The sequence below is a fragment of the Onychostoma macrolepis genome, chromosome 03 (assembly GCF_012432095.1).
Source record: "Onychostoma macrolepis isolate SWU-2019 chromosome 03, ASM1243209v1, whole genome shotgun sequence".
Classification (NCBI taxonomy): domain Eukaryota; kingdom Metazoa; phylum Chordata; class Actinopteri; order Cypriniformes; family Cyprinidae; genus Onychostoma; species Onychostoma macrolepis.
Window position 1 is genome coordinate 40,996,554 of NC_081157.1, and position 27,835 is coordinate 41,024,388.

At 37.2% G+C, this 27,835-nt stretch overlaps 2 protein-coding genes across 5 annotated transcripts; both read left to right on the forward strand.

The window, feature by feature from the left end:
• Positions 1-1,204: 1,204 nt before the first annotated feature.
• itgb3a (integrin beta 3a) lies at positions 1,205-27,732 on the forward strand. Of its 4 annotated transcripts, XM_058769010.1 has the most exons (17): positions 1,205-1,273; positions 2,318-2,450; positions 6,266-6,328; positions 19,188-19,273; positions 19,392-19,593; positions 20,004-20,256; positions 20,364-20,526; positions 20,738-20,899; positions 21,091-21,186; positions 21,298-21,387; positions 21,570-21,704; positions 22,333-22,762; positions 24,132-24,354; positions 25,396-25,493; positions 26,181-26,300; positions 26,516-26,682; positions 26,940-27,732. In XM_058769010.1, the coding sequence occupies exons 5-17, from the start codon at positions 19,494-19,496 to the stop codon at positions 27,003-27,005; spliced, it is 2,103 nt and encodes a 700-aa protein (XP_058624993.1). In that variant the 5' UTR covers positions 1,205-1,273; positions 2,318-2,450; positions 6,266-6,328; positions 19,188-19,273; positions 19,392-19,493; the 3' UTR covers positions 27,006-27,732. The 4 variants fall into 4 exon arrangements, with proteins under 4 accessions (XP_058624993.1, XP_058624995.1, XP_058624994.1 ...); XM_058769012.1 differs by lacking the exon at positions 6,266-6,328; XM_058769011.1 differs by lacking the exon at positions 2,318-2,450 and having other exon boundaries at positions 1,249-1,273.
• rprml (reprimo-like) lies at positions 14,384-16,196 on the forward strand. The gene has a single exon (XM_058769067.1). The coding sequence runs from the start codon at positions 14,619-14,621 to the stop codon at positions 15,015-15,017; it is 399 nt and encodes a 132-aa protein (XP_058625050.1). The 5' UTR covers positions 14,384-14,618; the 3' UTR covers positions 15,018-16,196.
• Positions 27,733-27,835: the final 103 nt, after the last annotated feature.

Genomic DNA, 27,835 nt, shown 5'->3' on the forward strand with positions numbered 1-27,835 from the left:
CCGACAGTAATGAATACTCTCAGCAAAGGTTCTTTTTTAAAAGCATGCTGAACTATATCAAAGTTTTTTTGTGTTTCATTATAAACATATTGATGACCCCAGAATCTAATCAATATCAAAAAAGAAACACATATTTACCCATTTGAAAGTGTTTACAACAAACTGTCATCATCATAACAGAACCATATCTCTAAAATTATTTTTTTTTTTAAAAAAGAGGATGAGAGGGATGATGGAGAGAGCGAGAGCAAGGGAAAATGAGAGGAGGTTTACTGAGCCTCCATCAATCAGAGAAACAATAAAGGGGGTATGGGACAAATCCAGGCTCGCTGCTGCTCGTGTAATTACTGATCCAGTCCTGATATTCAGACACTCTGACGTATACAGCAGGATAGATGCCACAATTACCAGAAATAAAGACTACAACCCCAGACTCAATCCACACGGAGCCCTGCTTAGTGACCAGTGGACTTCCAGCGTCTCCCTGCAAAAACAAAGACTTTATATTTACGCCTCTTCAGTAACAGAGGAGATGCAGTAATGGAGACACAGAAGACTGAGACAACAGTTCTAGTCTCAGTTTTGTAGAGAAAAACTGGATAAACAGTGCCTGATCAAGTGAATGACTAATAGTTTACCACACATGGGGCTTTCTCTCCTTCATGTAAAAATCCAGCACATATCACATATATGGTATTGTATGCTTATGGAATTAAATAATATTTGTTAGAGCAAATACATTTACAGAATTCTAATCACTTACAATGGATATTAGTGCTTTGAAGTACCCAAAATATCCACTAGGTGACACTATGTAATTGTTTTGACAAAATGAAAATCTGTCATTATTTAACCTCACGTCATTTCAATATGACTTTTTTTCTTCCGTGGAAGGCAAGAGGAGAAATGAATTGAATTGGAATTGAAAAAATAAATAAATAAAAAAGTCACGCTTTTAACAGGTACTTACATCACAAGAATTTGGGTAATTACACAAATTACAAATTAAATAAATTATAAATTACACATTAATAACCCGTTTAATCCCACCGGTCACAATAGTGACCGTAAAAAGTTTTTCATTGGTAAAGCTTTAAAAAAATTACTGACTGATGTTTTAGTGCAAATATGGAAAAAATAAAGGGTCTCAATTAAATATGTACAGTTTCACATGTTTAGTGCAAATTGTCACATGACCAGAGCAGTTTACTTCCTGTTTGCACCTTGAGAAGATGATGGATGCATCAAAGCTCCAAAACGAAAGGCTAGTAAAGTATGTTAACATAAAGATATGACAAAGATTTTTGGTGCACAATGTCTTTAAGGTGTCTAGTATTAACATATGAATTCACAAATATTCAGTTTTGTTGAGTGTGGTCACAGAATGAGTAAACATGTTGATGGTCACAATAGTGACCGGTGGGATAACAGTGAACTTAGGTATACAATATAAATCACATTACAGTTGTTAGTGAAAATTGCAATAAAATGTTGCAATGACAAAATATTGCACTAAATTAAAACTTCAAATGTAAGAAATAAGTTACAATATTGATGTTGTAATACTGGTAGCACTAATATAAAAAACAATATATGTTACAAAAAAGTAACAATTTTGAAATATGTTGATGGTTGTATTTTTTGTCTTTTATCTCAGTAGTCTATTCCTATCAATGTTGTATAAGGGTTTTAATAGTAACCCTAGAATGTGATCAAACAGTTTAAAGTAGCTGGGCTAAGATATATAATGATTTTTATGACTGCAGAAATATGTTAATTCAGTACAAACATTATCCCACCGGTCACAATTATGACCAACCATAAAACACAATTTTTCATACATTTTCCAACAAAAAAATAAAATAATAATAATTATTATTGATTTCAAAGGGTTACTAATGACACATCATTTGGATATTTTCATGTCTGGGAAAAAAATTGGGATTAAATGGGTTAACTGCATCACAATGAAGCAAAGTAATAGCAAACTAATTAAAATGCATGCCTGTCATCACTTATGTTTTTGATTCAGGGCTGTTAGGAACTCACCCAATTAGGCATTGTACAGCACACTTCTGTGGTAAAGCAGCTGTAAATGCAGTGTGTTTGTGAGTGCACTGGTGTGTGTATATCCATTGTTAAAAATAATAATAATAATAAAATAAGAAAGCTGTGGTCAAAGCAAAGATGAGTAAGTATGTGGCAGCCCTTGCTCTTTGGTGTTCATGATTTAAAGGAATATTTCACCCATAAATAAAAATATGTTTCAAATTTTCTCAGGTCATCTAAGATGTAAACCAGTTTGTTTCTTCATCAGAACAGATATCACAGGATCCTCTGCAGTGAATGGGTGCCGTCAGAATCCAAACATCTGATCAAAAAATCCACAAGTAATCCACACGACTCCAGTCTATCAGTTAACATCTTGTGAAGTGCAACGCTGGATGTTTGTAAGAAACAAATTTATCAAGATGTTTCTAACTTCAAGCCATTGCCTGAAAGCTAATTTTCAGCAACTTTTCAATTTTTGGGTCAAATATTCCTTTGAATTCACGCATAACAGAAGAAAACCATTCAAATGATTTATGATAGGAGAATCAGTCTCCCAACTGTTTCAAAGTGTAATTGGATTAATGAAGTAGAAATAGTTCAGAATCTGAAAATCTTTTTATTTCCAGGTTTAAATTTGATCTTGAATCCCTGATTGTCAGACTTTTGGACCCATTGTATAGGGGCCAGTCAATGAAAGAGTGAGTGCTTTGTGGCAAGCAGCAGCAAACTTTTGGAGGCATGCGTGAGAGTTTAATGAAAGTGCTGCATATTCCCTTCAGTGTGCTCCCACTCTCCTATTCTCTCACTCATTTCAATGCTTCTCTCCCACAACGATCACACCCACCCCACAGTAACACCTCAAACACTGTAATTAATCAAGATGCATGCCTTAATCAGGAGGAAGAGCGGCTATTTTTAAAAGCCCTGTCACTGTGGGGGCATTGAGAAACAAGATGAGAGAAAGAGAGGGAGGAAAAACAAGACAGATTCATTTATTATGAGTGCATTTGGCTCTAAGATATCAAGTTAAACATTTAGCTCAATGTCTTCCGTCTGAGCTGCTTATGTCTTCGCACTTACTCTATTAAATCTGTTCAATTCTGGATGAGGAAAAAAAAATCAATGACAGGTGGTGATAAGAGGAATTTAGATACATGAGCCTTCCGCTTCTAAAAGAGTCTTTTCTCTCTCTTTGTCTTGCTCTTTATCTCATTTCATGATATCTCCATAGAGACAATCCCAATCACAAACTCAAGTGCCTCAAGTTAAAGCAGCATTTTTTTAAAGCTGGTTTTGCAGTATAGTTGTTTTTAACCTGCAATTGTTACCTTAAAGAGCTATTTTTGATGCCTTGATCCCCTGATTCCTTTTGTAGCCTAATGTTTTGTTACCATTTTGTCAATGCAAAAATAATAGGTCTACAGTATTTAAAGTTTAAATGTTTGATTTCAGTTGAATTTCAATTGTTTCGATGCTATCAGCAGCCACTAACTCATGTTGTAAAACACATTTGGTTCAGCACAAACTATGGTTTTTACTGTATTTTTATTAAATGTAATCTAGGGTGTAATATCTTTCACCCTGCATAGCTTGAACACATTTTTGCCAAAAATGAAACTTTTGACATCCACAGCAAAAGATAGGGTCAGTGTGGTTTATGGTCCCTTCTAAACCAGTGTTATTTTAGTATTATTTATATACAATTACAGTATTTATGTATATTTTGAATTAGCTTTTCTTTTATTTGTGTACTTTTCGTTTTATTTTGAGTTTAGATTTAATATTTTTATGTGCTTTTGTCATTTTTACTATTTTTAAATGAATTTTTTATTTATTTTTTATTTCAGTTTGAGTTTTAGTGATAATATTTAATGCTTTATCTTATTTAAGTTAGCTGCCAAGGCAACATTTCTAATTTTCATTTCTAAGATTTTAAGATCTTAAGATCTAATCTAAAATGATTTTTAATAAAATTATTTTGGTGCATGCATTTTCTTTTTTTGCAGTTTGTCGGTTGACTTTGACCCTGTCTGAACAGACTGTGACTCATTTTTGGATCACAACCCACCAGTTGAGATCTATCGCCTTAAGATACCTCATCCTCCTTGCACAAATGTATCAATGATTTATTGATATTAAGACATTAAGAAGTAATGCATCATTTAGTAAGTGCCAGGCGTCCCAGCAGGATCTTGTGTTAGAGACTGATGGCAACTTTAATCACTATAAGACTACGTTAGTATTTAGTGTCAGTCTGTTTAACTCAACACTAGACAGTTTGACCGTGTATTATGATAGATCAGTGCAAGTCAGTAACAGTGAATGACATGGCATTAAACATTAAATGTTATTTACAGTCTTGTTTATAAAGCTTTAGATTCATGCCAAAATTAACTACTTATATGGATGTTATCTGTAAACTAAATAGCATAATAACTACCATTATTCACTCGCTCGCTGCTGAGATCAGTGCTGAAGTCTAAGCAGATTTATGTATTATAATAGAAGATGACTAGCCATCATCCACTTAATGTCAGTGACTTTTTGACACAGACATCTCTCTTTCTCTCTCACACACACACACACACCCTGCGGCATGTGCCCAACTATATGGCCATTATCTCTTTTGGTTGCTATGGTAACCCTAACCTGAGATTGCAGGCTTTAGGTGGTGATGACACTGTGTGTGTGTGTGTGTGTGTGTGGCGCTTATATGTTGGCTTTGGAATATTGAGTTTATTTGCAGTTACTATTTTGAAAAAGTAATGATGTCACTCGTGTGCCTTCAAACTGAGACAACCCACACGCTTAGCATGCATAAACATAAAAATGACACACACACGATCCACTATCATAATATCAGTTTCGTCCAATACAGACTGCCGTTAGTGCCGTTTTCACACAAACACACGCTTGTTAAAGCAGTCGGTTGTGGCTGACATTGATGTCCATGTTCTCTTCTCTTCTTTGTAAAGTCCAGAACTGAAAATACATGCTTTGTCTTGTGCAGATATGATCAATCTTGGTTGATTTATTGGGAATAACAAGCACTTAATTAATCCATGACTCTATTTCACGTCCTTTCACCTCCGTTTGAGCATCGTGTTCCAAGTTGGGAAGCTACTGTAAATCTGCTGATGTTTTTTTTGGCTGGTTGTCTCACATTTAGTTCTGCTGAACTGATGTTGGCCTCCATATTTTCTCCTTCACTTTTGCTTCCTAAGACATCAGGTCCCAGTGAAGAAGAAAACCAATTTAAATTGCCCCCAGGAACTGGAAGTCCTTATGAATTAGTTCATTTTTGTAAGCTCACTGTCTTCCATTGCCTGCTTAGAGAGACTTTGCTGTGCCTGACAGAGAGTATTCAGAGTACTCGAATGATGGAGTCACTCTCTGTGACTGGTTTTCAGAGGTTCAGTCTTGGATGGACTGAAAGTGACCTTTATGGTCTTGGATATGCCTACAGTTCCCTTCCAGCACATGCTGGAAGCTTCATTATATGTTCTGTTGTTCTGGTGGATCACTGACACAATATGGCTCAAGTGCGTAATATGGCTCAAATGTTAATGAATTCTTGAGGTTAAGCATATCCAGGGTTACTTAGCAGCAATGATGAACTGATGAAGAGCATTTGGCTTGCCTAAATTGCCCCACTATCTTCAAGGAGCCCATTAGTCCTGATTCTTTGAGGGCTCAAATTAGAGAAGTAAAACTCTCTTCTGTAGCCTGTTAGCCATGTTAAATGTCTTTGACTGTTCTATAGCATGAAGATTATATATCACATTATATAGTCTGTGAATGCTTTTTCATTCTTGCATACTTTTTTTCAGTTGAAAGGCCCTGGAATCCTATTAAAGCAATTTTCCAATCCATACAAGAGAGTCTTACAAATCACTTTTAAAACATTGCAGCTCTTTTTACATAAAATTGTTGTAGCAGGAGGATAGCGGCTTTATGCGCAGAAAAATACTCAGCTAGAAAGTAGAGTTTGGTTATTAGATCAAATGCAACTTGCTGGTAAGATGCTTTGATGCTGAAGAAACAGAATGAATTAGATGTCTTGCATACAGAGTCAATTTGGTTTCATTTATGGAGGTTGGAAGGGTTTTCAGAGTGTCTGTAGGGCAAGACACCAAAGCCATCTCCAATCATCCTCTCAATTCATACAAATTAATATACTCTGATTCAAGTCTTCTCTCTTTTTACATTACAGTATACAGTATTGCTGCAAAACAGCATGAATAAAGAGACACTGCAAAGGAGAAGGAAAAAAAAGGTAAATTTTAACTGTACATTTTTTGCTGTTTTATAAACTGTTGTGTTTATATATAAATTTTACTTTATTTTTAGATAGATATATTATTACAAAAAATAACTTATTTTAGTAGAAATGTTCAATAACTTTTTGTAGCCAAGACCTTGAGGTGAAAAGTGCCACTATTGAAAAGTTAGGGGTCAGTATTTATTTTTTGGTTGAAAGAATTTCAAACTTTTTTCAGCAAGGATGCATTCAATTGATCAGATGTGCTCACAGAGATATTTACAACCTTACAAAAGATTTATATTTCATATAAATGCTGTTCTTTTGAACTTTCAGTTCATGAAAGAATCTTGAAAAAACTGTAATACGGTTTCCACACTTTTCAACATATAAAATATATTAATAATACATGTTTCTTGAGCAGCAAATCAGCATATTAGAATGTTTTCTGAAGGATCCTGTGACACTGAAGACTGGAGTAATGATGCTGAAAATTCAGCTTTGCCATAACAGGAATAAATTACATTTTAAAAGTATTACAATCGAAAACAATATTAAAACAATATTTCTGTTTTACAGTATTTTTGATCAGATAAATGCAGCCTTGGTGAGCATAAGACACTTCTTTCAAAACATCAAATAATCTTACTTTATCTTATCGACCCCAAATTTCAAACAGTAGTATTCACTAGAGTAAATAGTGTGACAACTACACCAGTCTCTCCTACTGTATTATAAAGTAATCATTCAACCTTTTTCTGGCTGAGCCACATACCTGTATCAGACAGAACAGCCCCTATCATGAGATCTCAATAATTCTCTGATGAAGGATAGAGGTTGGGAGAAATAATAAGAGAAAAAAAGGTAGACCGATGGGGCCTGATTAGATCAATGCTAAAGAAGCCGCAGATACCACTGGACCCTGTGACTTTGTCACCCCATCCCTTCTGTGTCTCTCTATTTTTTTCTCTCCCCCCTCTCTGGCCTGTTGCTTAGTTACTGCCTAGTGTGCTGGAATTGTGTTTAAGAGAGAGGTAGAGGGGTAAGCCACAGTACACAGGCTTGATCTGCACCATTGTGTGCGCACAGATGTTTGTGTTTCAGTTCTCCTGACAATACTTCCCCAATAATCTCCATTATTCACCTGTGACTCCACTTTCATTCATGCACTTTGTGTTTAGAAAGAAATGGCTAATAGATTGCCGGAGCTCCAGACCCGATCCGGGGGTCAGCACAGGCTAATAACACATAATGCGTGTTTGTATTGAGCTCTGCTGGAGAAACTGATCTTTGACCACATGAAGCGAGTTTGTGCGATGTGTTCTCCTGGAAGAGGGCTGATAGGAGACAAAAAAGAAGCTGGAACAATTAATGCAGAAGGTAGAGGGCTGGTGTTAGTGTGTGTGTGTGTGTGTGTGTGCGCTTGTGCAGAGCAAGTCTGAACTCTGCAGTAAAAGGTCTCCTCACAGAGTGAGTCTGTCTTAATTAAAGTATCATTATCTGCTGATCTCGCTGATACACGCTGCATGGATGGAGAATCTAATTCTACTTGCTCTGAGAGTATGTTTTTTATTATCATCATTATTATTATTGTTATAAATGAAGCCAGTAATGCCAAGTCTTTCACACAAACTCAAATAAAGTCAGAAACAGCACAGCACCATGCTGCGAGACCTCTCTGGGTCCTCTGGTTAGTGCTAGACTGCTAATGTACTCGCTGGGAGAGCTCAACGAAGTGCCATTTAGATAGAGAGGAGGTTTGAACCCCCCGCAGACAACAAACAGTTGTAACGATGCGGCAAAGGAAGGTTAAACCTTTGTTTTCTTCAGAATCAACTGCAATAATTATACTAAAAAACGAATTGAGAACAGTACGTCCTGTTTAACCGTGCATATTTGTGAGCATGTTTGTGCATGTGCGATTCTTCTTTTTGCATTGCTAAACTTCATCACTTTCTGTGTGCAAGCGTATGAGCAGTAGGAAAAGGGAGTGAAGCCTACTTGGTTGCTAGGGGACATCTTTGCTTAAATTTTGTTGCTAGGCTGCCAATTCCCTCAGTTAAGTGGAAACATCTCCCCACTTTTCTGACCGTTCACCCTGCAACCCTCTCTGTCTCTATCCATGCGTCTCATTCCTTTCCTATCCTGGACTGTTTTTCCATCCAAAATAACCAACCATCTGTCACTATGCATAAAGGTTGCCTGTTGCTATGGAGTGTGAAGATCCATCACTATCTAAATATGTGAAATCCAGTACTTCAGTGATATGCTGGACTCATAGCAGTGTTACATTAGTCTGTGTGTCTCAGGATGATGAGTAATTGTGCCTTGTGAACTGCAAGAGAAAGCACAAAGGAAGTTAGTAATGTGTGAAGTCCAGTGAAACCGTGTGGGAGATATGCAGCATGTAGATTTACGCTCTTAAGCTTCTTTCATATTAATCCATGCAATAAAAGATGAAAAGCACAAGACAAGCACACAGAAAACATGGCACTGCAGTCTTATTTATAGCCGCAACTGGGCTAATTGTATTCTAAACAATAATCTAATTTGACCACATCATAATGCTGAAGGGTTTGGGGATTAAAGTCTTTCTGTAAGTGACCTTTGCGCAAATTAATTAAACACTTTTGTCAAACCAGCAAATCATTATTTTTACAGCAGGCTGCCTGACAGGTAGAAAACAGACATTTGCTTGAAAGAAGAATAATCCTATAATCCTGTTATTATATTTCAGTGCCTCAATTAATTAAAATAGGCTTTTTCTCTCTTTTTGGCAAAGAAAGTGAAGAATCAATAGTGTGTGCAGAACGGTTCGACTTTCACAGAAAAGTTTGCTCTGGTTTTATCGACACTTTCTTCGTTTCTTAATTTATCCCCGTCTCTTCTCTCCCACGGTTTTCTCTGTCAGTGTGACATTTGCCAGCCACCACACACGCACACACGCCCGCCGCCCGCGCGCTCTCAACAAACTCGCCTGGCAGCATCTCATGCGCTGTCCTCACTTTTTCAAATTATTGTCACAGTTTCACTGGAGAATACTGTACTCTGTGTAAATCAATGTTTGTTTCATAATTTTTGTGATATTTGGAGCTGCACTGGCCTTGTCTCTCGAGAAACCAGATGTCAGTTTAATCTTCTCAGACCCTAATTATGTTCAAATAGTTTTTTATATTTTATCCTACCATGCTTTATTTCTGCTCTAAATGCAATCACACACACACAAAAATTTGATTTGTGCTTGTCTACACAGTAAAAATCAATCAGTGTTGTCCAGTGCTGTGTTGGACCGCACTTATATTCACTGTATGGTCAAAATAATACTTATTTTGTTTTCTGCAGAAAAAGAAAGTCATACAGATTTTGAATGTCATAAGGGTGGGCAAATAATTTAGTTTTAAGTGAACTATCCCTTTAAGATGTACAGTGGGGCAAAAAAGTATTTAGTCAGCCACCAATTGTGCAAGTTCTCCCACTTAAAAAGATGAGAGAGGCCTGTAATTTTCATCATAGGTATACCTCAACTATGAGAGACAAAATGAGAAAATAAAATCCAGAAAATCATATTGTAGGATTTTTAAAGAATTCATTGGTAAATTCCTCTGTAAAATAAGTATTTAGTCACCTACAAACAAGCAAGATTTCTGGCTCTCACAGACCTGTAACTTCTTCTTTAAGAGGCTCCTCTGTCCTCCACTCGTTACCTGTATTAATGGCATCTGTTTGAACTTGTTATCAGTATAAAAGACACCTGTCCACAACCTCAAACAGTCCAACTCCAAACTCCACCATGGCCAAGACCAAAGAGCTGTCAAAGGACACCAGAAACAAAATTGTAGACCTGCAGTGCCAAACGTGTCCCCCTGCTTAAGCCAGTACATGTCCGGGCCCGTCTGAAGTTTGCTAGAGAGCATTTGGATGATCATATGGTCAGATGAAACCAAAATAGAACTTTTTGGTAAAAACTCAACTTGTCGTGTTTGGAGGAGAAAGAATGCTGAGTTGCATCCAAAGAACACCATACCTACTGTGAAGCATGGGGGTGGAAACATCATGCTTTGGGGCTGTTTTTCTGCAAAGGGACCAGGACGACTGATCCGTGTAAACGAAAGAATGAATGGGGCCATGTATCGTGAGATTTTGAGTGAAAACCTCCTTCCATCAGCAAGGGCATTGAAGATGAAACGTGGCTGGGTCTTTCAGCATGACAATGATCCCAAACACACTGCCCGGGCAACGAAGGAGTGGCTTCGTAAGAAGCATTTCAAGGTCCTGGAGTGGCCTAGCCAGTCTCCAGATCTCAACCACATCAAAAAGTTGAAAGTCCGTGTTGCCCAGCAACAGCCCCAAAACATTACTGCTCTAGAGGAGATCTGCATGGAGGAATGGGCCAAAATACCAGCAACAGTGTGTGAAAACCTTGTGAAGACTTACAGAAAACGTTTGACCTCTGTCATTGCCAACAAAGGGTATATAACAAAGTATTGAGATGAAATTTTGTTATTGACCAAATACTTATTTTCCACCATAATTTGCAAATAAATTCTTTAAAAATCCTACAATGTGATTTTCTGGATTTTGTTTTCTCATTTTGTCTCTCATAGTTGAGGTATACCTATGATGAAAATTACAGGCCTCTCTCATCTTTTTAAGTGGGAGAACTTGCACAATTGCTGGCTGACTAAATACTTTTTTGCCCCACTGTACACTGCAAAGCTAATATACATTTCTGGTTTGATTTGACAGTTAAAAATAGCTTTTGATGTTGTAAAGTTACAACCCGAATTCCGGAAATGTTGGGACGTTTTTTAAATTTGAATAAAATGAAAGCTAAAAGACTTTCAAATCACATGAGCCAATATTTTATTTACAATAGAACATAGAGAACATAACAAATGTTTAAACTGAGAAATTTTACACTTTTATCCACTAAATGTGCTCATTTCAAATTTAATGCCTGCTACAGGTCTCAAAAAAGTTGGCACGAGGGCAACAAAGAGCTGAAAAAGCAAGAAATTTAAAAAAGATTCCGCTGGGAGAACATCTAGCAACTAATTGAGTTAATTGACATCAGGTCTATAACATGATTAGCAATAAAAGGGATGTCTTAGAGAGGCAGAGCCTCTCAGAAGTAAAGATGGGCAGAGGCTCTTCAATCTGTGAAAGAGTGTGTAAAAAGATTGTGGAATACTTTAAAAACAACGTTCCTCAACGTCAAATTGCAAAGACTTTGCAAATCTCATCATCTACAAGTCAAGTCACCTTTATTTATATAGCGCTTTTAACAATACAGATTTTGTCAAAGCACTTAACAGTATCAAATTAGAGGATAGAGTGTCAGTAATGTATAATGATAAGATTAAACACTCAATTTTAAATTTTCAGTTAAAGGCATTTCATTATTGAATTCAGAGATGTCATTGTCTAGCTCAGTTTAGTTTAAATATTATCTGTGCAATCAAATCGGCGATAATCGCTAGAAATTAAGTGTACAGTGCATAACATCATCAAAAGATTCAGAGAAACTGGAAAAATCTCGCATAAGGGACAAGGCCAAAGACCTATGTTGGATGCCCGTGGTCTTCGGGCCCTCAGACGACACTGCATCACTCATCGGCATGATTCTGTCATTGACATTAATAAATGGGCCCAGGAATACGTTCAGAAACCACTGTGGATAAACACAATCCGCCATGCCATCTGCAGATGCCAACTAAAGCTCTATCATGCAAAAAGGAAGCCATATGTGAACATGGTCCAGAAGCGCTGTTCAAGACTCATTTAAAATGGACTGTTTCAAAGCAGAAAAGAGTTCTATGGTCAGACGAGTCCAAATTTGACATTCTTGTTGGAAATCACGGACGCTGTGTCCTCTGGGCTAAAGAGGAGGGAGTCCTTTCAGCATGTCATCAGTGCTCAGTTCAAAAGCCAGTATCTCTGATGGTATGGGGTGCATAAGTGCATACGGTATGGGCAGCTTGCATGTTTTGGAAGGCACTATGAATGCTGAAAGGTATATAAAGGTTTTAGAGCAACATATGCTCCATTCCAGACGACGTGTATTTCAGCAGGACAATGCAAAAGCACATACTGCAGCTATTACAACAGCATGGCTTCATAGTAGAAGAGTCCGGGTGCTGAAGTGGCCTGCTTGCAGTCCAGATCTTTCACCTATAGAGAACATTTGGAGCATCATTAAACGATACTACACCATGGTAAACATGCCCCCGTCCCAACTTTTTTGAGACCTGTAGCAGGCATCAAATTTGAAATGAGCTCATTTTGTGCATAAAATTGTAAAAATTTCTCAGTTTAAACATTTGTTATGTTATTTATGTTCTATTGTGAATAAAATATTGGCTCATGTGATTTGAAATTCTTTTAGTTTTCATTTTATTCAAATTTTAAAAACTTCCCAACATTCTTGAATTCGGGTTGTAATATGAAATAAACATTAAGTAAATATATTCTGCAATATTTCATTATATTTTGATTAAACCAGCTAATATAGACGTTATATGAAGCTATTTTAGGTGACATAGCAAAATATTCTTACAGTGACAGCATACCACTTTTGCATAAATTGAGACCCACCATCTATCACAATGAAAATCATTTTAAACTAAGTGTATGTCTTGTATAAGACATTTAACTCAACAGTATGATATTGACTTGTTATGCTATTATTACCGCTGTATTATTAGCATTATTTTGGTAGCTTTATGAGTACTTTAACCATACTGTATCACATTTACTACATGAATTTCTAAGGCATCTAAATTATCAACACAATCAAAACTGCTGAAAAAACTGTTGTATTTAATCTCCTACATGCCTTCTGTCATCTGATCGAATTTATAATTTTTTAACAAATAAAAGGCCTTGCTGTAGTATACGTGTTTTTGCTGTGAAATTTGTACTGATTTTAAAATCATGTTAAAATATGAGTATCAAAATCTCTCAATTATCATAGTATTGCATTGCATTGCCCCCCACGATAAAAACTACAGAGCTTTATTCTTAAAAGTAAGCATTCAGATATAATCTTAAGACATATTATTTGGAGATATACAGTGTGTGCAGAATTATTAGGCAAGTTGATATTCTGGTCATATTTTTTTTCCAAGAACATTTTACCAATTCCAAACCACATCAATCTTAATAACTACTATTGATTTTGTATTTAATCATTTCTAAGTGATATATAATTGTCCACACACTGTAGAGTGAAATCTGATATGTTCATGCATTTTATGTAAGTAGTCTGCTATACTGTTATAAATATCAGAATTGTATCTATAAATATCATCAAATTGCATAAGTTTGCTTATTTTGGGCCTCTGAATAAACTCATGCTATGTGAGCCATAAAAGCTGGATGCATTATGTAGGCCTATATACTCACCAAGAAACTATGCAGTTTAAAAAAAAATTATTTAACAATTTTTTGTCTAAAGGTTTAAGACACACTTTACAATGTGTCATTTATTAACATTAGTTAATGTATTAACTAACATGAATATACAATGAACAATGCATTTATTAATCTTTGTTAATGTTAATGAAAATACAGTTGTTCATTGCTTATTCAGTGCATTAACTTATGTTAACAAACACAACTTGTGATTTTAATAATGCATTATTGTTCATTTTTAGTTCATGTTTACTAATGTTGTTAACTATGAACCTTATTTTAAAGTGTTACCAAAAAATCTTACTATTATTTCAAATGTATGCCATGCTTCAGTTCCAAAGTTTTTGTGCACTTGGCTTCACTTCAGAAATGCTACAAAAAGCGATGTCCTCTGATAAAAAAACGCTGGTTCTGAATAGGTCAAGATGAGTTTGAAAGTCTTCCAAAAGCACTTCACTCAAAAAAAATTGCATCCCGCTCAAGGCGTGAGCTTCTGGTGATTTGGATTGACATTTTTGACTACTGGATCAAATCCCATTGATGAGAACATCCTCTCGAGCTCTGCTGACAGAGAACGGTCTCCCTGGCGACATGCAGGCTGGTGGCGCGCGCTCTCTCTCCCGGCCCCCACCTCCTTCACATGGACCAGGCGAATAAACGAAACCTGCGCGCAGCTCTCAGCTGAGCTGCATTTGGTTTGGAAGTGCTTTGGGCGCTGATCGTGCTTGTAAAGTCTTCTTATTGACTGAGAACGCAATAGAACCAAGCACCTTTTTATCCAAGTTGCGTGTAAACTGGTGGTATGAACATCACAAAAGATTTTAGGAGATACTTTTATTAGTTTCCCTCCTCATGAAACTTGACTCAACAGGCAGTTGCAGAAAGTGAGTTGATGCCCAAGAGGCTCGACTGTCGTCAGCTCCAGTGCTCCGCGTCTCCGCTCAGGATGAACGGAACGTTTTTTAACCACACGGTGTTTACGCACGGCGTTTTGCTCAACCGCAGTCAAGAACTGGCGGGGACACTAGTTGATTGCTGCACGGGGAACGGGAGCGAGGTGACCGCAAACGACGGCGGCGGGTCTTTAGTTCTCGCTCAGGACGAGCGCAAGATGTTCGTTACGCGCGTGGTGCAGATCGCGGTGCTGTGCGTTCTTTCGCTCACGGTGATGTTCGGGATCTTCTTTCTCGGTTGCAACCTTATGATCAAGTCCGAAAGTATGATCAACTTCCTGGTCAAGGACCGGAGACCATCCAAAGACGTGGAGGCGGTGATGATCGGACTGAGTTAGCCGCGGCCGGGTGTCACCTGTAACCGGCTGCAGGTCCGAGTGACACCTCAGACTGGGAGCCACGGAGATATGCAACTTAACATTTTCACTCCCTTTGTGTTCTGAAAAGAAAAGGCGTTGTGGATGGACTGAAGCAAAGATGGCATATACAGCTGCACGTTTACGAAATGAGAATGTATTTATTCATGTTTACGTAGCTTTTTGTATTTGAGGTCATTTTTGCTTGTGATTTTTTACAGTGAAGTGTTTACACGTTTTTACCTCAGAAAAAAAAATCAAAGTATGTATTTATTGCATTATGTTTGTTAAAGTTATTATACGCTACCTTACAAATTACTAGACGAAATTAACCATGGTTTTATTGTAGTTAAAGTTAGTAACCATGGTTTTTTTGGCGAATTGATTACCATTTGTATAATAATGGTATAATGGGGGGGGGTTTAGTAAAAGACGTAAAGGCGTAGCCTATTTGCTGCAACTGTAGTACTTTTCACACTTTTAATAACAAAGTGATAAACGACAACTTATGCTTTTTCGACGGACCCGCGCACAAAACTGGTCTTAATTGAAAGCGCGTAAGCAACGTGTTGTCATGGTAACTTCCCTTTGCAAGCGAAATGTAGCGACGTTAAAATAAACGCTCTAACTTTAATTATCACTGAAAAACCTGTTGAAACCTATACATGCTTGCATGAAAAAAATTTACATTTACTAAGACCCTGCCAGTCTTTTGTTTTGACTCCCTTTTGGTGAGGTGAGGTGGGGTGGGGGGTCCAAGCCTTATTATTCGAGATACTCTGATTTCCTCAAACCCACCATCATGGTTTGTACTAGACAATCACTTCCAAAAGCATGTTGTTTTGTGAACGGTGACTTTTGCACCTTGAATTGCTGGTGTTTTGAATTTGAAGATGTCAAAATGTATTTTTCTTCAAGGTTAACTTGTGGCCGAGAGCACGTGAGGGGGGGAGATGTTCATCTGGTGGGGCACTTGCACGTTTTCAAAGACTCCTTCCCCAATCACACCGGCTGATGTCTCTCCCTCTGCATGCACGGCGCTCGGTGTGGCAGGCACTTTCTACGTAAAAACCTCAATGCTGCATGGAGTATTTTGTAAACTGTATTGACTTGCAAACTTGAAGTTGTGCAGCATGCTTTGAATAAAATTGTTAAAACATTGCATTGCATTTGTTTATCTTTAAAGGTCAGACGTTCAGTTCAGAACAGAAATAGTTGGCCAATTCTGGCAAATTTTAAAACAGTCAATAAAAAGGTTGCATACATCGGCCTCTATAATATATTATGGTATAACATATCTTGCATATTTGCGTCTACATGCATCATCTTCAGTAAGTTTTTGTTTTTCAGTGATGCACTGTTATCTGTGGAAATCCTTAATTATGAACTGAACACGGTCGGGCATTAAGAGAACTATGATTTAAAAAAAGTAGCATGAAAAATAAGTTTAAATTTAAGAAGTCAGAGGAAAAAAAATAATATTTTTTAGGATTTCATAAAATTTTCCTTTTTCATTCAGTTTTCCTGCACTCTCAGAAATAAAGGTACAAAAGCTGTCACTGGGGCGGTACCTTTTCAAAAGGTACACTTTTGTAGCTATTAAGTTCAAATATGTACACTTTAAGTACTAATGTGTATCTTTAAGGTACCAAAATGGACCTTTTAGGTACAAACATGTACTTTTTGAAGAGGTACCGCCCCAGTGACAGCTTTTGTACCTTTATTTCTGAGAGTGTGAGGTAGAAGCATAGCATAGGCTATGTGTAACTGATGAATCTGTTTGCACTACAAAATACATACAAAATGTAGGTATTTTATACATTAAATTGCAGCAAAAGACCTTCGCTTGAGCGAGTTGTGGAGGATGCAACTTCAACGTCCAGAGAAGGGCTATGTTTAGACAGAGTCAAAAGTAATAATTATGTGGTGCCTAATTTTTCCTTTTGACTCTCTTTAAAGCAAATAATAAGGCTTACTCACTCAGCTTTGATGAGAAAAATGAGAAAAAATATTCTTTGATCATAACTTATTTAAAACAATAATAATCATGCTGCATGCAAAACGCATCTCACATCTAAGACTTGCTTTGCTGTTTCTTAACGCCTTTCACAAGAGATGTAAACAAGTCAAACTATATAGTCACTATATAAATATAATCAAATTTTTGTGTAGTGATCATTTTACACATTTCCATTTTAAAGATTAGTCTTAACTGCTCTCTTATTAATTTGGCTTAATATACACACACAGATACAGGTATCATGAGGCCCACATAACGATTGATACACAACGTTAAACATTGTAAATATAAAGCAGTATCTACAACTGTTTAACAAGGAAAGGTGAAGGATGGAAAACAGGAAGGGGGAAATGTGAGAAAGGCATGTAGCGTTATATTTCTGTAGAGGACATCTGAGTATGGTCTCAGACTTCTGTCTCCTGCTCAGCCCTGAGATGTGATTTTTACTGCCCTCTTATCCTTTCCTCCATTTCCACTTCTTTTAATGGACTGTAAAAATGGAGATAAGTAGAGAGATGAAAAGAGGGAGATTCACAGAGCTAACCTGTTTCATAGAATATTAAATTGTACAAGCAGTGAATCAGCTTTGCAGTGTCAGTGCTGGATGCTTCTATAAAATAATTGGCCAAATAAAAAAATCAGGAGCATGCACACATGAATTAATGCACAAATTGAAAACATCTGTATGATTCTTTCTTTATTTTTTGACTATTTTCCCTCTTACGTATATTTTTGTCATTTTTGAAGTGTGAATTTGATTTTTGCATTGCGGCTTTATTTTTAAACACAGTATACAACTCTTTTACATATTTTATTATACATACTACACTTTTTTTATTTTATTTTTTAAATGCCTCCATTTACTGTTTTATTGGAAATGTTTTGAGCTAAAAATTATGCAAGGACTTGATTTTCAGTCAAATTCTCATCTCATGCAGGAGTAAAATGCAATTGCTGTGAATGCAGTAAGCATATGGAGGTGAATGTTTGAAATGCCTTTCTACAGCATTAATATGACCACTAGATGGTACCAAACACCTGGTTCAACTTTAATATAAATATAAGCTTAATAAATGGTTGAATAAATAAAACAAACAAATGGAATACACATTGAAAAATAAACTATATGGCCTAAATAATAGTAAATTCCCAACATTTAATAGGCTGTTTTGCTAAAAATGATGATTTATTCTGATGATTCTCTGTGAGGCAGTGACTTGTGTGAAAACAGTGGAAGCCGTTGAATAAAAGAACTTATTGAATACCATACTGTGCCTTTATCTGTATGTGCACGTAAAATGTAGGAGCCCCAAGCTGTCATTCGGTGTTCATTTGTTGAGTCTTGACTTTCCTGTGGTTACACATTTCCTTGCGTCTTGATGAAACAGATTGCGTTTGTGAAATGCTGAAACACATTAGGTCATCCGTCCTTACATGTCTAGGAATGGCAGTTTCCACTCCCAGTTTGTACATCAGAGAATCAGAGTGAAAACAGAGCTGCTAAGGCAGGGGGCCTGCAGTAGTTTGGATCTATTAAAATGGGACTGAATTTGATAGAAGTTTGGGTGCCAGTTTTACTTCTAGTTTCCATAGCTGCGGGTAAGTTTGCCTTTTGTTATTGTTTGTTTAGTTAATGACTCAAAAATGAGAAGAATGTGTGTGTGCTGCTGCTGCAAACATTTTTTATTATTATTTCCTGCATTTGACTACTCTGTAGCTTGAGATGCTGTAAAAATAGAAACTTTATATTAGGTGGCCTTAACTATTATGTGCTTACATTTAAATTAATCATTTGATACAATGCACTTATTGTGTACATACATGTTTTTATATTGTACTTATATTTTGAATAATGCCTGCATGTAATTACATCTGTAATTAACTTCTGTAATTACATTTATAATTACACTGTTGACCCATCCCTTACACTTACCCATACCACCAAACCTGTCCCTAACCTTACCCGTATCCCACCTCAACAGCAGCAGGAGTGTTTTGCAATACAATATGATCACAATAAGTACATTGTATTTATTTTTTGATGTAAGTACATAGTAGTTAAAGCCGCCTAATATAAAGTAGGACCGAAATTTGAAGTGTGTATATGAATTTAACGATGGTCTTGTTTTTAGGCTCTAACATTTGCACTTCCAAAGGAGTGAGTACCTGTAAAGAATGTTTGTCGATACATCCGACCTGTGCCTGGTGCGCTCAGGAGGTAAAAAAACAAAATTCCATCCACATACAGTATATGACTAAACACTCCTGCATAGACAAAGAAATGGCTGCTTGAAATGCTTCCCTCGGATTGTTATCAATGTATGTTTATCTGTCAGATCTTTGGAAAGGGAGGCTCGAGTTTGTCCCGTTGTGATCTCAGAGACAGTCTCATTCAGTCTGGTTGTGGCGTGAAGTTTATTGAGTTTCCAGTAAGCAGCATGAGGATATTAGAGGACGTACCCTTGAGCGACAAGGCAGGGGGTTCAGATGATATCACTCAGATCCAACCACAAAAAATCCACCTGACCCTCAGGCCAGGTATGCTATTACAAACCATTATATTTCACAAACTATATTTACCAGTGCAATCCAATTACATATTTCTCATTGCACAGTTTAGCAAAAATTCCTTTTCTTTTCTTTAATATATAATAATATATAATATTTTTTTTACCTCTATTTTTTTTTTTTTTTTGCAGCATGTTATTACTTGTTTAAAATTTTTGAATTTATGAACACATAAGAGTAGGAAAAGTCATGAAGTTTTAAAGCTGAAATTGAAATGTTAAGTGTTGCTTGAGCTAGCAAAAGAGCCTTGGGGTCTCTCTGACAGATCTTGTTCTCAAAAAAAATCCATGTTCATTTCTGCCAAAAGAAATCAAAAAGCTGAGTTTTGTCTTCAAATTTAGAAAGTTCTAACCCTTTCTTCTGCCACATTTCTCTTCAAGACGATTCAAAGAAATTCACAGTCACTGTGAAGCAAGCAGCTGATTACCCAGTGGACCTGTACTACCTGATGGATATGACCAATACAATGAAGGACGACCTGCAGAAGCTTTATACACTGGGCAATGGTCTGGCCAGTGCTTTACGGGGTGTCACCAGTAATCTGCGCATGGGATTTGGAGCTTTTGTAGACAAACCGCTCTCACCTTACATGTACATTTACCCTGAAGAAGTCATCCAGAATCCTTGTTATAAGTAAGCCATTACTAATTCATTTCACACATGACAAAAACACACGGCAAACAGAGTGAGTGACTAAGTTTAGTGATTTCTGTCTCCCTGCTGTGTTCTGACTGCTGTAGGTTTCCTGAACCCTGCCCACCGCAGTTCGGCTATCGTAACGTACTGTCTCTGACGGAGCAGGTAGAGCGCTTCACAGAGGAAGTGAAGAAGCAGAAAGTGTCCAGAAACAGAGATGCCCCTGAGGGTGGATTTGATGCTATCATGCAAGCAGTAGTATGCAAGGTGATACAAAATGCACAGACAAAGAGAAACCCACAAACAATCTGAGTTAAGCTGTTCTGTTAATAGTCAATTGAATTTTGAGCTAAATTTACATTATTTATTGGGGGAAAAAGTCATATGACATTAACCTTAGGATATTCCAGAGGGAACATTTGCCTTTTGGGTTAGTTCTCTTTACCTTTGTGTATGACCTCCTTTCTCTTTCTTCCAGGACAAAATTGGATGGAGGCCTGATGCATCTCATTTGCTGATCTTCACAAGTGATGACCGAAGTCACTTGGCTTTGGATGCCAGGCTGGCTGGAATCGTCCAGCCCCATGATGGAGAGTGCCATATCAACCACAACAATGAATATGACAAGTCCACTATACTGGTCAGCCAAACATATATTGGGCAAATCTCTCTCTCTCTTAAGCAGCACTGTTGTTTTCAACATAGCTAATAATAGGAAATGTTTTTGGAGAAGCAAATTAACATATTGTAATTATTTCTGAAGGATAATGTGACAGATTTACCATCAGATGGCTAATTTGGCAATACATTGATTTTTATGTGTATTTGTAGGACTATCCTTCACTTGGTATGATCACGGACAAATTATCTGAGAATAACATCAACCTCATCTTTGCTGTAACCAGTTCTATGGTGCAACTATATCGCGTGAGTTTCTATATTTTTGTCAAACACATATGTACAATATGTCTCTGTCTGTAACATGCAGACATTCATATATGTTTATGGGGTGCTGTCTTTTTTCCTGTATTCTCACAGAACTACAGTGAACTGATTCCTGGCTCTGCGGTCGGAACGCTCTCTAGAGACTCTGGAAACGTTGTGCAGCTCATTCTGGATGCATATGCGGTAAGCCACTTTGCCAGGAATTAATACAGCCTTTGAGTTGTGAGAACTTGTTGGTTAGGTGGACTGCGTTTGCTTTTTTAATTTGAGATATTTGACCATTTCAGTCCAGTAGGGCTTAAACTCAAATAAAGAGAGAATTCCGAGAGGCTGACCTTTGATCTCTGCGCCATTTGTTTTTGTAGAAGATCAGGTCTAAGGTTGAGCTGGAGCTGCTGGGTGTGCCGGATGAGTTATCTCTGTTCATCAACGCAACATGCCTGGGTGGAGAGGTCATTGCTGGCGTCAAGTCTTGCGCTGGACTCAAAATTGGAGATATGGTCAGCACCTAGTGTATACACTAGAAGAAATTATTTTTGCTTATTGTTCAGTTTACGCAATTAAAACAAGCTACAGCAACACAATTGCTGAACATTTTATCACAATTTTATTGTGTTCAGTCTACTTATATATATATATATATATATATATATATATATATATATATATATATATATATATAAAACTTAAAAACCTCTTGCAGCAATTACAGCAGCACATCTCTCTGGCATAGTGTCAGTATATTTCCTAAGAACATAAACACTGATGTGATCCCATGCCTTCTGCAACTCTTTGAATGTACAATAGATCTGTCCAGTTTATTTTCCAACTCGACCCAAATTTGCTCGATGGGGTTGAGGTCCGGACTTTGAGGGGGCCAGTCCATAATTTTCAATGATCCAGCAGATTCCTTCTGTCGCAGATAGTTTCGGCAATAGTTAGTTTTATGGATATTCTAATGGCCAATTCAACAAAAACAACTGAAACCTCTTAAATATGCCAAGTGTTCTAGTCATTTTAGTCATCACTGTACATTGCATTCCATCTATACATTTTATCAGTTTGTGTATTCTCTGGGAATCGAACCCATGACCTTTTTTATCTTTCTGTTACATTACTCTTCCATAGGTTTCATTTAGCATTGAGGCAAAACTTCACAGCTGCCCCAAAGAGAAGAGCCGGACCTTCATGGTGAAGCCAATGGGCTTTAAAGACACCCTCCAGGTGACTGTGGACTTTGCTTGTGAATGTAACTGTCAGCAGTCCTCCGTGCCCGCCAGCCCATCCTGTCACCATGGGAACGGTACCCTGGAGTGTGGCGTGTGCCTGTGCGACCCGGGCCGACTGGGCTCTCGCTGTGAGTGCGCCGAGGGTGAATATAAACCCACCCAACAAGACAGATGCAGCCCTGACCCAGCAGCGCCAGTTTGTAGTGGGCGCGGAGACTGTGTGTGCAGCCAGTGTGCCTGTCGCTCCAGTAATTTTGGGAAGGTTTGGGGCCCGTACTGTGAATGTGATGACTTCAGCTGCCTCCGTTCCAAAGGACAAATATGTTCAGGTGAGGGTAGACATGCCTTGACTCATCGTATCAGAAAAAACAGTGCTACATTAAATGTTGCGTTGTGTGTTTGTGAGGATTACACACAGCTTTTTGTTCTTGCCTCATAACATGGACAGTGTTTCACCTTATTAGGCAATTGGATCCAGATTTACAGCCAAACAGCAGTCTGACTCAGATGTGATCTTCAGTTTTGCATGTCTGTGCACATTACCTGCTTAGCCTGAAGCTTGAGCTCAGTTGCTCATGTCTTATTCTCTCTTCAGTTAAACAGCAAGTCGAATGCGTAAAATTATATATTAGTTTGAAAAGTGAAATTTCAGTAGAATGTGGAATATGTATTTCTGTTTAACTGCCTTGTGAAAATTGTTTTCTTACACAATATCTTATTATCTTGGAGTTGGTGGGTGGGTGTTTAAGCTACAGCAAGAATCAGAGACAGCAAGTATAGCCCCTGGGTATAAATAACATAAAACATACACACAGTAAAACACACACACACACACACACAAACAAACAAACAAAAACAAAAACACAGTAGAAAAAATGGTTTGAAATCCTCTGGTTATGCTGTATTCTGTGTGTTGAAATGAATGTGTTTGCTTGGGAAATGTTTTAGTTTAATTCTTTGTTGCTTTAGTAACAAACATTAAGTGAGCATTACGTAACACCATGTTGTATTTCATCAGTTGTTTTTCGCAATTCATCAGATGGAAAAATTGTTAAGTATGTATTTTCATTCACTACTGTTGAAACATTTCGGGTCAGTAAGATTTTTTAAAGAAGCATATACTTTAATTAGCATGGATGGACACATTAAATTAACAAGAAGTAACAGTAAAAACATTTATTATGTTACAAAAATTTAAATACTTAAAATAAATGCTGTTTTTGAAACATTATATTCATCAGAGAATAATAAAAACATGTCATATTCTCCACAAAAATATTAAACAGCATAATTGTTTTCAACAAGGATCATGTGATACTGAACACTGTAATTGCTGCTAAAAATTCAGCTTTGCTGAAGATTTTACGAATGTTTACTAGCCTTCATTTTGTGCCAAATCTTTTCCTCCTCTAGCTGGCATCTCTCAAATTTATTTTTCCATGATGCATATTTGCAAAGGTTAACAGTGAACTTAAATTCTGGTCACACAAAGCTATTGTGTGAATGGAGAAGTTGTGGGATATAGAAGTTTTGTATCTGTAGTAATTATAAACAGTTGCATTGCAAGAACTGTGTGGTAGTTCTTCAAAAGTTCATCCTTCTATGAAATTTTTTAAATGCTAATTTTGGCTGAACTTCATGAACCATATTTTCCAATAGGTCATCAACAGCTATACATTTGTTTGATGTCTCCTTCAGGTAATGGCGAGTGCAACTGTGGCACCTGTCACTGTAGCCCTGGATGGTCCGGCGAGAGCTGTGACTGTTCGACCCGCACAGACGCCTGCATGGGGAGCGGAGGAATGCTGTGTAGTGGCCGTGGCCACTGTGTGTGTGGCGTCTGTGAGTGCACACAGCTAGGAGCCTATGGATCAACCTGTGAGAAGTGTCCCACCTGCCCAGACGCCTGCACAATCAAAAAGTGAGTGTGTGTTTTTCTGTGTTGGTGAGAATGAAATATCTATCTGTCTGTCTGTCTGTCTGTCTCTGTCTGTCTGTCTGTCTTATCGGTCGGTCTATCTATCTATCTATCTATCTATCTATCTATCTATCTATCTATCTATCTATCTATCTATCTATCTATCTATCTATCTATCTATCTATCTGTCTGTCTGTCTGTCTGTCTGTCTATCTATCTATCTATCTATCTATCTATCTATCTATCTATCTATCTATCTATCTATCTATCTATCTATCTGTCTGTCTGTCTGTCTGTCTGTCTGTCTGTCTGTCTGTCTGTCTGTCTGTCTGTCTGTCTGTCTGTCTGTCTGTCTGTCTGTCTGTCTGTCTTATCGGTCGGTCTGTCTGTCTCTCTGTCTGTCTTATCGGTCGGTCGGTCGGTCTGTCTGTCTGTCTGTCTCTGTCTGTCTATCTATCTATCTATCTATCTATCTATCTGTCTGTCTGTCTGTCTGTCTGTCTGTCTGTCTGTCTGTCTTATCGGTCTGTCTGTCTGTCTGTCTGTCTTATCGGTCGGTCGGTCGGTCTGTCTGTCTGTCTTATCGGTCTGTCTGTCTGTCTCTGTCTCTGTCTCTGTCTCTGTCTCTGTCTATCTGTCTATCTGTCTGTCTGTCTGTCTTGTCTTGTCTTGTCTGTCTTATCGGTCGGTCGGTCTGTCTGTCTGTCTTGTCTGTCTGTCTCTCTGTCTTGTCTTGTCTTGTCTTGTCTTGTCTTGTCTTGTCTTGTCTTGTCTTGTCTTGTCTTGTCTTGTCTGCCTGTCTGTCTGTCTGTCTGTCTCTCTGTCTTGTCTTGTCTTGTCTTGTCTTGTCTTGTCTTGTCTGTCTGTCTGTCTGTCTCTCTGTCTCTCTGTCTGTCTGTCTCTGTCTGTCTTGTCTTGTCTTGTCTTGTCTTGTCTTGTCTGTCTGTCTGTCTGTCTGTCTGTCTGTACAGCGAGAGAGAATGTATGTTTAGGTGCTTTTTCATTTTTTAAGTGTTTAAAGTGGATTTATGTGTGTTTTTGCAGGGAGTGTGTGGAGTGTAAACATTATAAGAGAGGGGATCTGTATGAGAAGAACTGCAATCACGTCTGCAGAGATGAGATTGTGCTGGTGGATGAGCTGGGTAATCTCTACCTCTGACCAATCCATAATACATATCTCCCATCTGCAGTAGCCTATATAAATCCTTTTTAGGGTATACAGTACCGTTTACATTTTTGGGGTGGTACTTTTTTGATGTTTTTAAAAGATATCTCCTATGCATTTATTTGATCAAAAATACAGTAAAAACTGTAGTGCTATAAACTTATTTCTATTTGAATATGTTATTGAATATTGAATATTGTAATTGAATATTGTAATTTATTCCTGTGGTGGTAAAGCTGAATTTTCAGCATCATTACTCCAGTCTTCAGTGACACATGATCCTTCAGAAGCCCAAGAAACGTTTCTTATTATTATCGATGCTGAAAACAGTTGTGATGAAATGTTTTAAGGATTATTATATGATCTTTTGTAACATTATTAATGTTACTATTACCACATAAAACATAAATCCAACCCCACACTTTTGAATGGAAGTGTATATTTCTAATCTATACAATCTGTACATCTTCTAAATGCAGAATAATACATCTCCAGGCAACAGACACATCTTAAATCTAATCTACAGTGCATATTTGCAGTATAACCATTATTTACCAAAGGTTCATTTATTTATGAATATACACTATGTGACTATAGTTCTTCATGCAGTGTATTGTGTTCAGTTGTTGTTCTAGCTGAGTTAATTATCATCTGTTCTCTCCAGTCTTTCATGAGAAGAACTCGGTGAACTGCAGCTACAAGGATGAGGACGACTGCGTTCAGAACTTCCAGTATTATGAGGATGCCAGTGGAAAATCCTTCCTCTATCTTGTTAAAGAACCAGGTGAGAGGAGAGATGGGGCACAGAGACAACGTGTGACATGTAGCTGTCAAACATGGCTCATGCTGATAAACTCTCTGTGTCTGTGTGAGAGACGGGTAGATACTGGCTGTACTTCTGTTACAGTTAGTAGATACTGAAGAGATCGATTCAAATGGAAACTGAATGTAGAATATGAACTTTTCTTTAAGAATCAATCTTTTGTCATTGCTGATCAGATTGCCCTAAGGGTCCTGATGCCTTGGTGGTCTCTCTTTCGGTCACCGGTGCAATCCTGCTGCTGGGACTGGCTGCCCTCTTGGTGTGGAAGCTTCTGGTCAGCATTCATGACCGTCATGAATTTGCCAAGTTTCAGGAGGAAAAAGCCAGGGCTAAGTGGGAAGCGGTAAGACTTACTTTCAGACTATTTGTGTGGTGCTTAACCAACCACATCCTGTTAAGCATTTTTACTATTAGTCTTACTTCCTCTCAAACTGTTCAGCATGCACAGTCTAACCATTTTAATCTAAGCTTTAATATAAGCAAAATGACTCAGAATTACAGAGGTCCTATGTGATATGATTTTGGTCAACATTCAGTGTTTTTATTACTAATACTTATGAGGTTTGCAGGTCATTAATGAAAATCTCCCTCATCTTTTAGGCTAATAATCCACTCTACAAAGGAGCCACCAGCACCTTCCAAAACGTAGCATATCGTGGCAGTTAAGAATGACACCACCTCTGCTCCACCTCTGCATAATATTTTTTGAAATATTATTAGAGAATAAAAAAAAAAAAACACTACTGTTCAAATATTTGGGGTCAGTATGTGTTTTATATACTTTTATTTTAAATATTTAAATTAAAATTACAAAATGTCCCTTTTTTTTTGGAGGCAGCCTTGGTAAGCATAAGCATAAGAGACTTCTTCTTTCAAAAACATAGAAAATTTTTCTGACCCAAAACGTTTGAACAGCAGTGTATATTTTGGCCAATGAAACCTATTTTTACCTGTTATTTCTCTATTGTTGTAATGTAAATATTGTAATAATAAGAATATTCTTTAATTTTATAAGATGAGAAATGCAGAGCAGGATTAATAGGAGTGACAGTTATAGTTACAGTGTAAACATGTTCAATGAGACTTCAGTTACAATTTTTAATAATTCATTTTTTTTAATAAGTAAATTTTTCCACTTACAGCACTGTTATTTTTACATTTTCATTTTCCTGATGATATAACTATTTAATAACAACAACAACAACAACAGTAAATGTTCTTTTATATGTGTTACACATAAAGTTTTTATTTAATTTTATTCATTATGAAACTTGACAATGCTGTTATGCTGTTATGGGACTGGTGTGACTTTAAAAATGTTCTGTTCTTACTGTACATTCCTTTGCACTGCTGGTATTCACTTGCTGCATTTTAAAGTATTTTTAAACTTGCATTTTTGTGTTATCATTTTATTTAAGGTGATGTGTGTAACTTTTCCCAGTGTTAAAATTCTTTCTTATATCCGCTCATTAATGTACACAGACAAAAATGTAATA

Excerpts from the sequence above, each read along its gene's own strand:
- rprml (XM_058769067.1), top strand. The coding sequence starts at position 14,619 with ATGCCCAAGAGGCTCGACTGTCGTCAGCTCCAGTGCTCCGCGTCTCCG.
- itgb3a (XM_058769009.1), top strand. The coding sequence starts at position 18,594 with ATGGGACTGAATTTGATAGAAGTTTGGGTGCCAGTTTTACTTCTAGTT. Across the intron at positions 21,187-21,297 it reads CTATGGTGCAACTATATCGC|AACTACAGTGAACTGATTCC; the intron begins GTGAGTTTCTAT and ends GTATTCTCACAG. Across the intron at positions 21,705-22,332 it reads GACTCAAAATTGGAGATATG|GTTTCATTTAGCATTGAGGC; the intron begins GTCAGCACCTAG and ends ACTCTTCCATAG.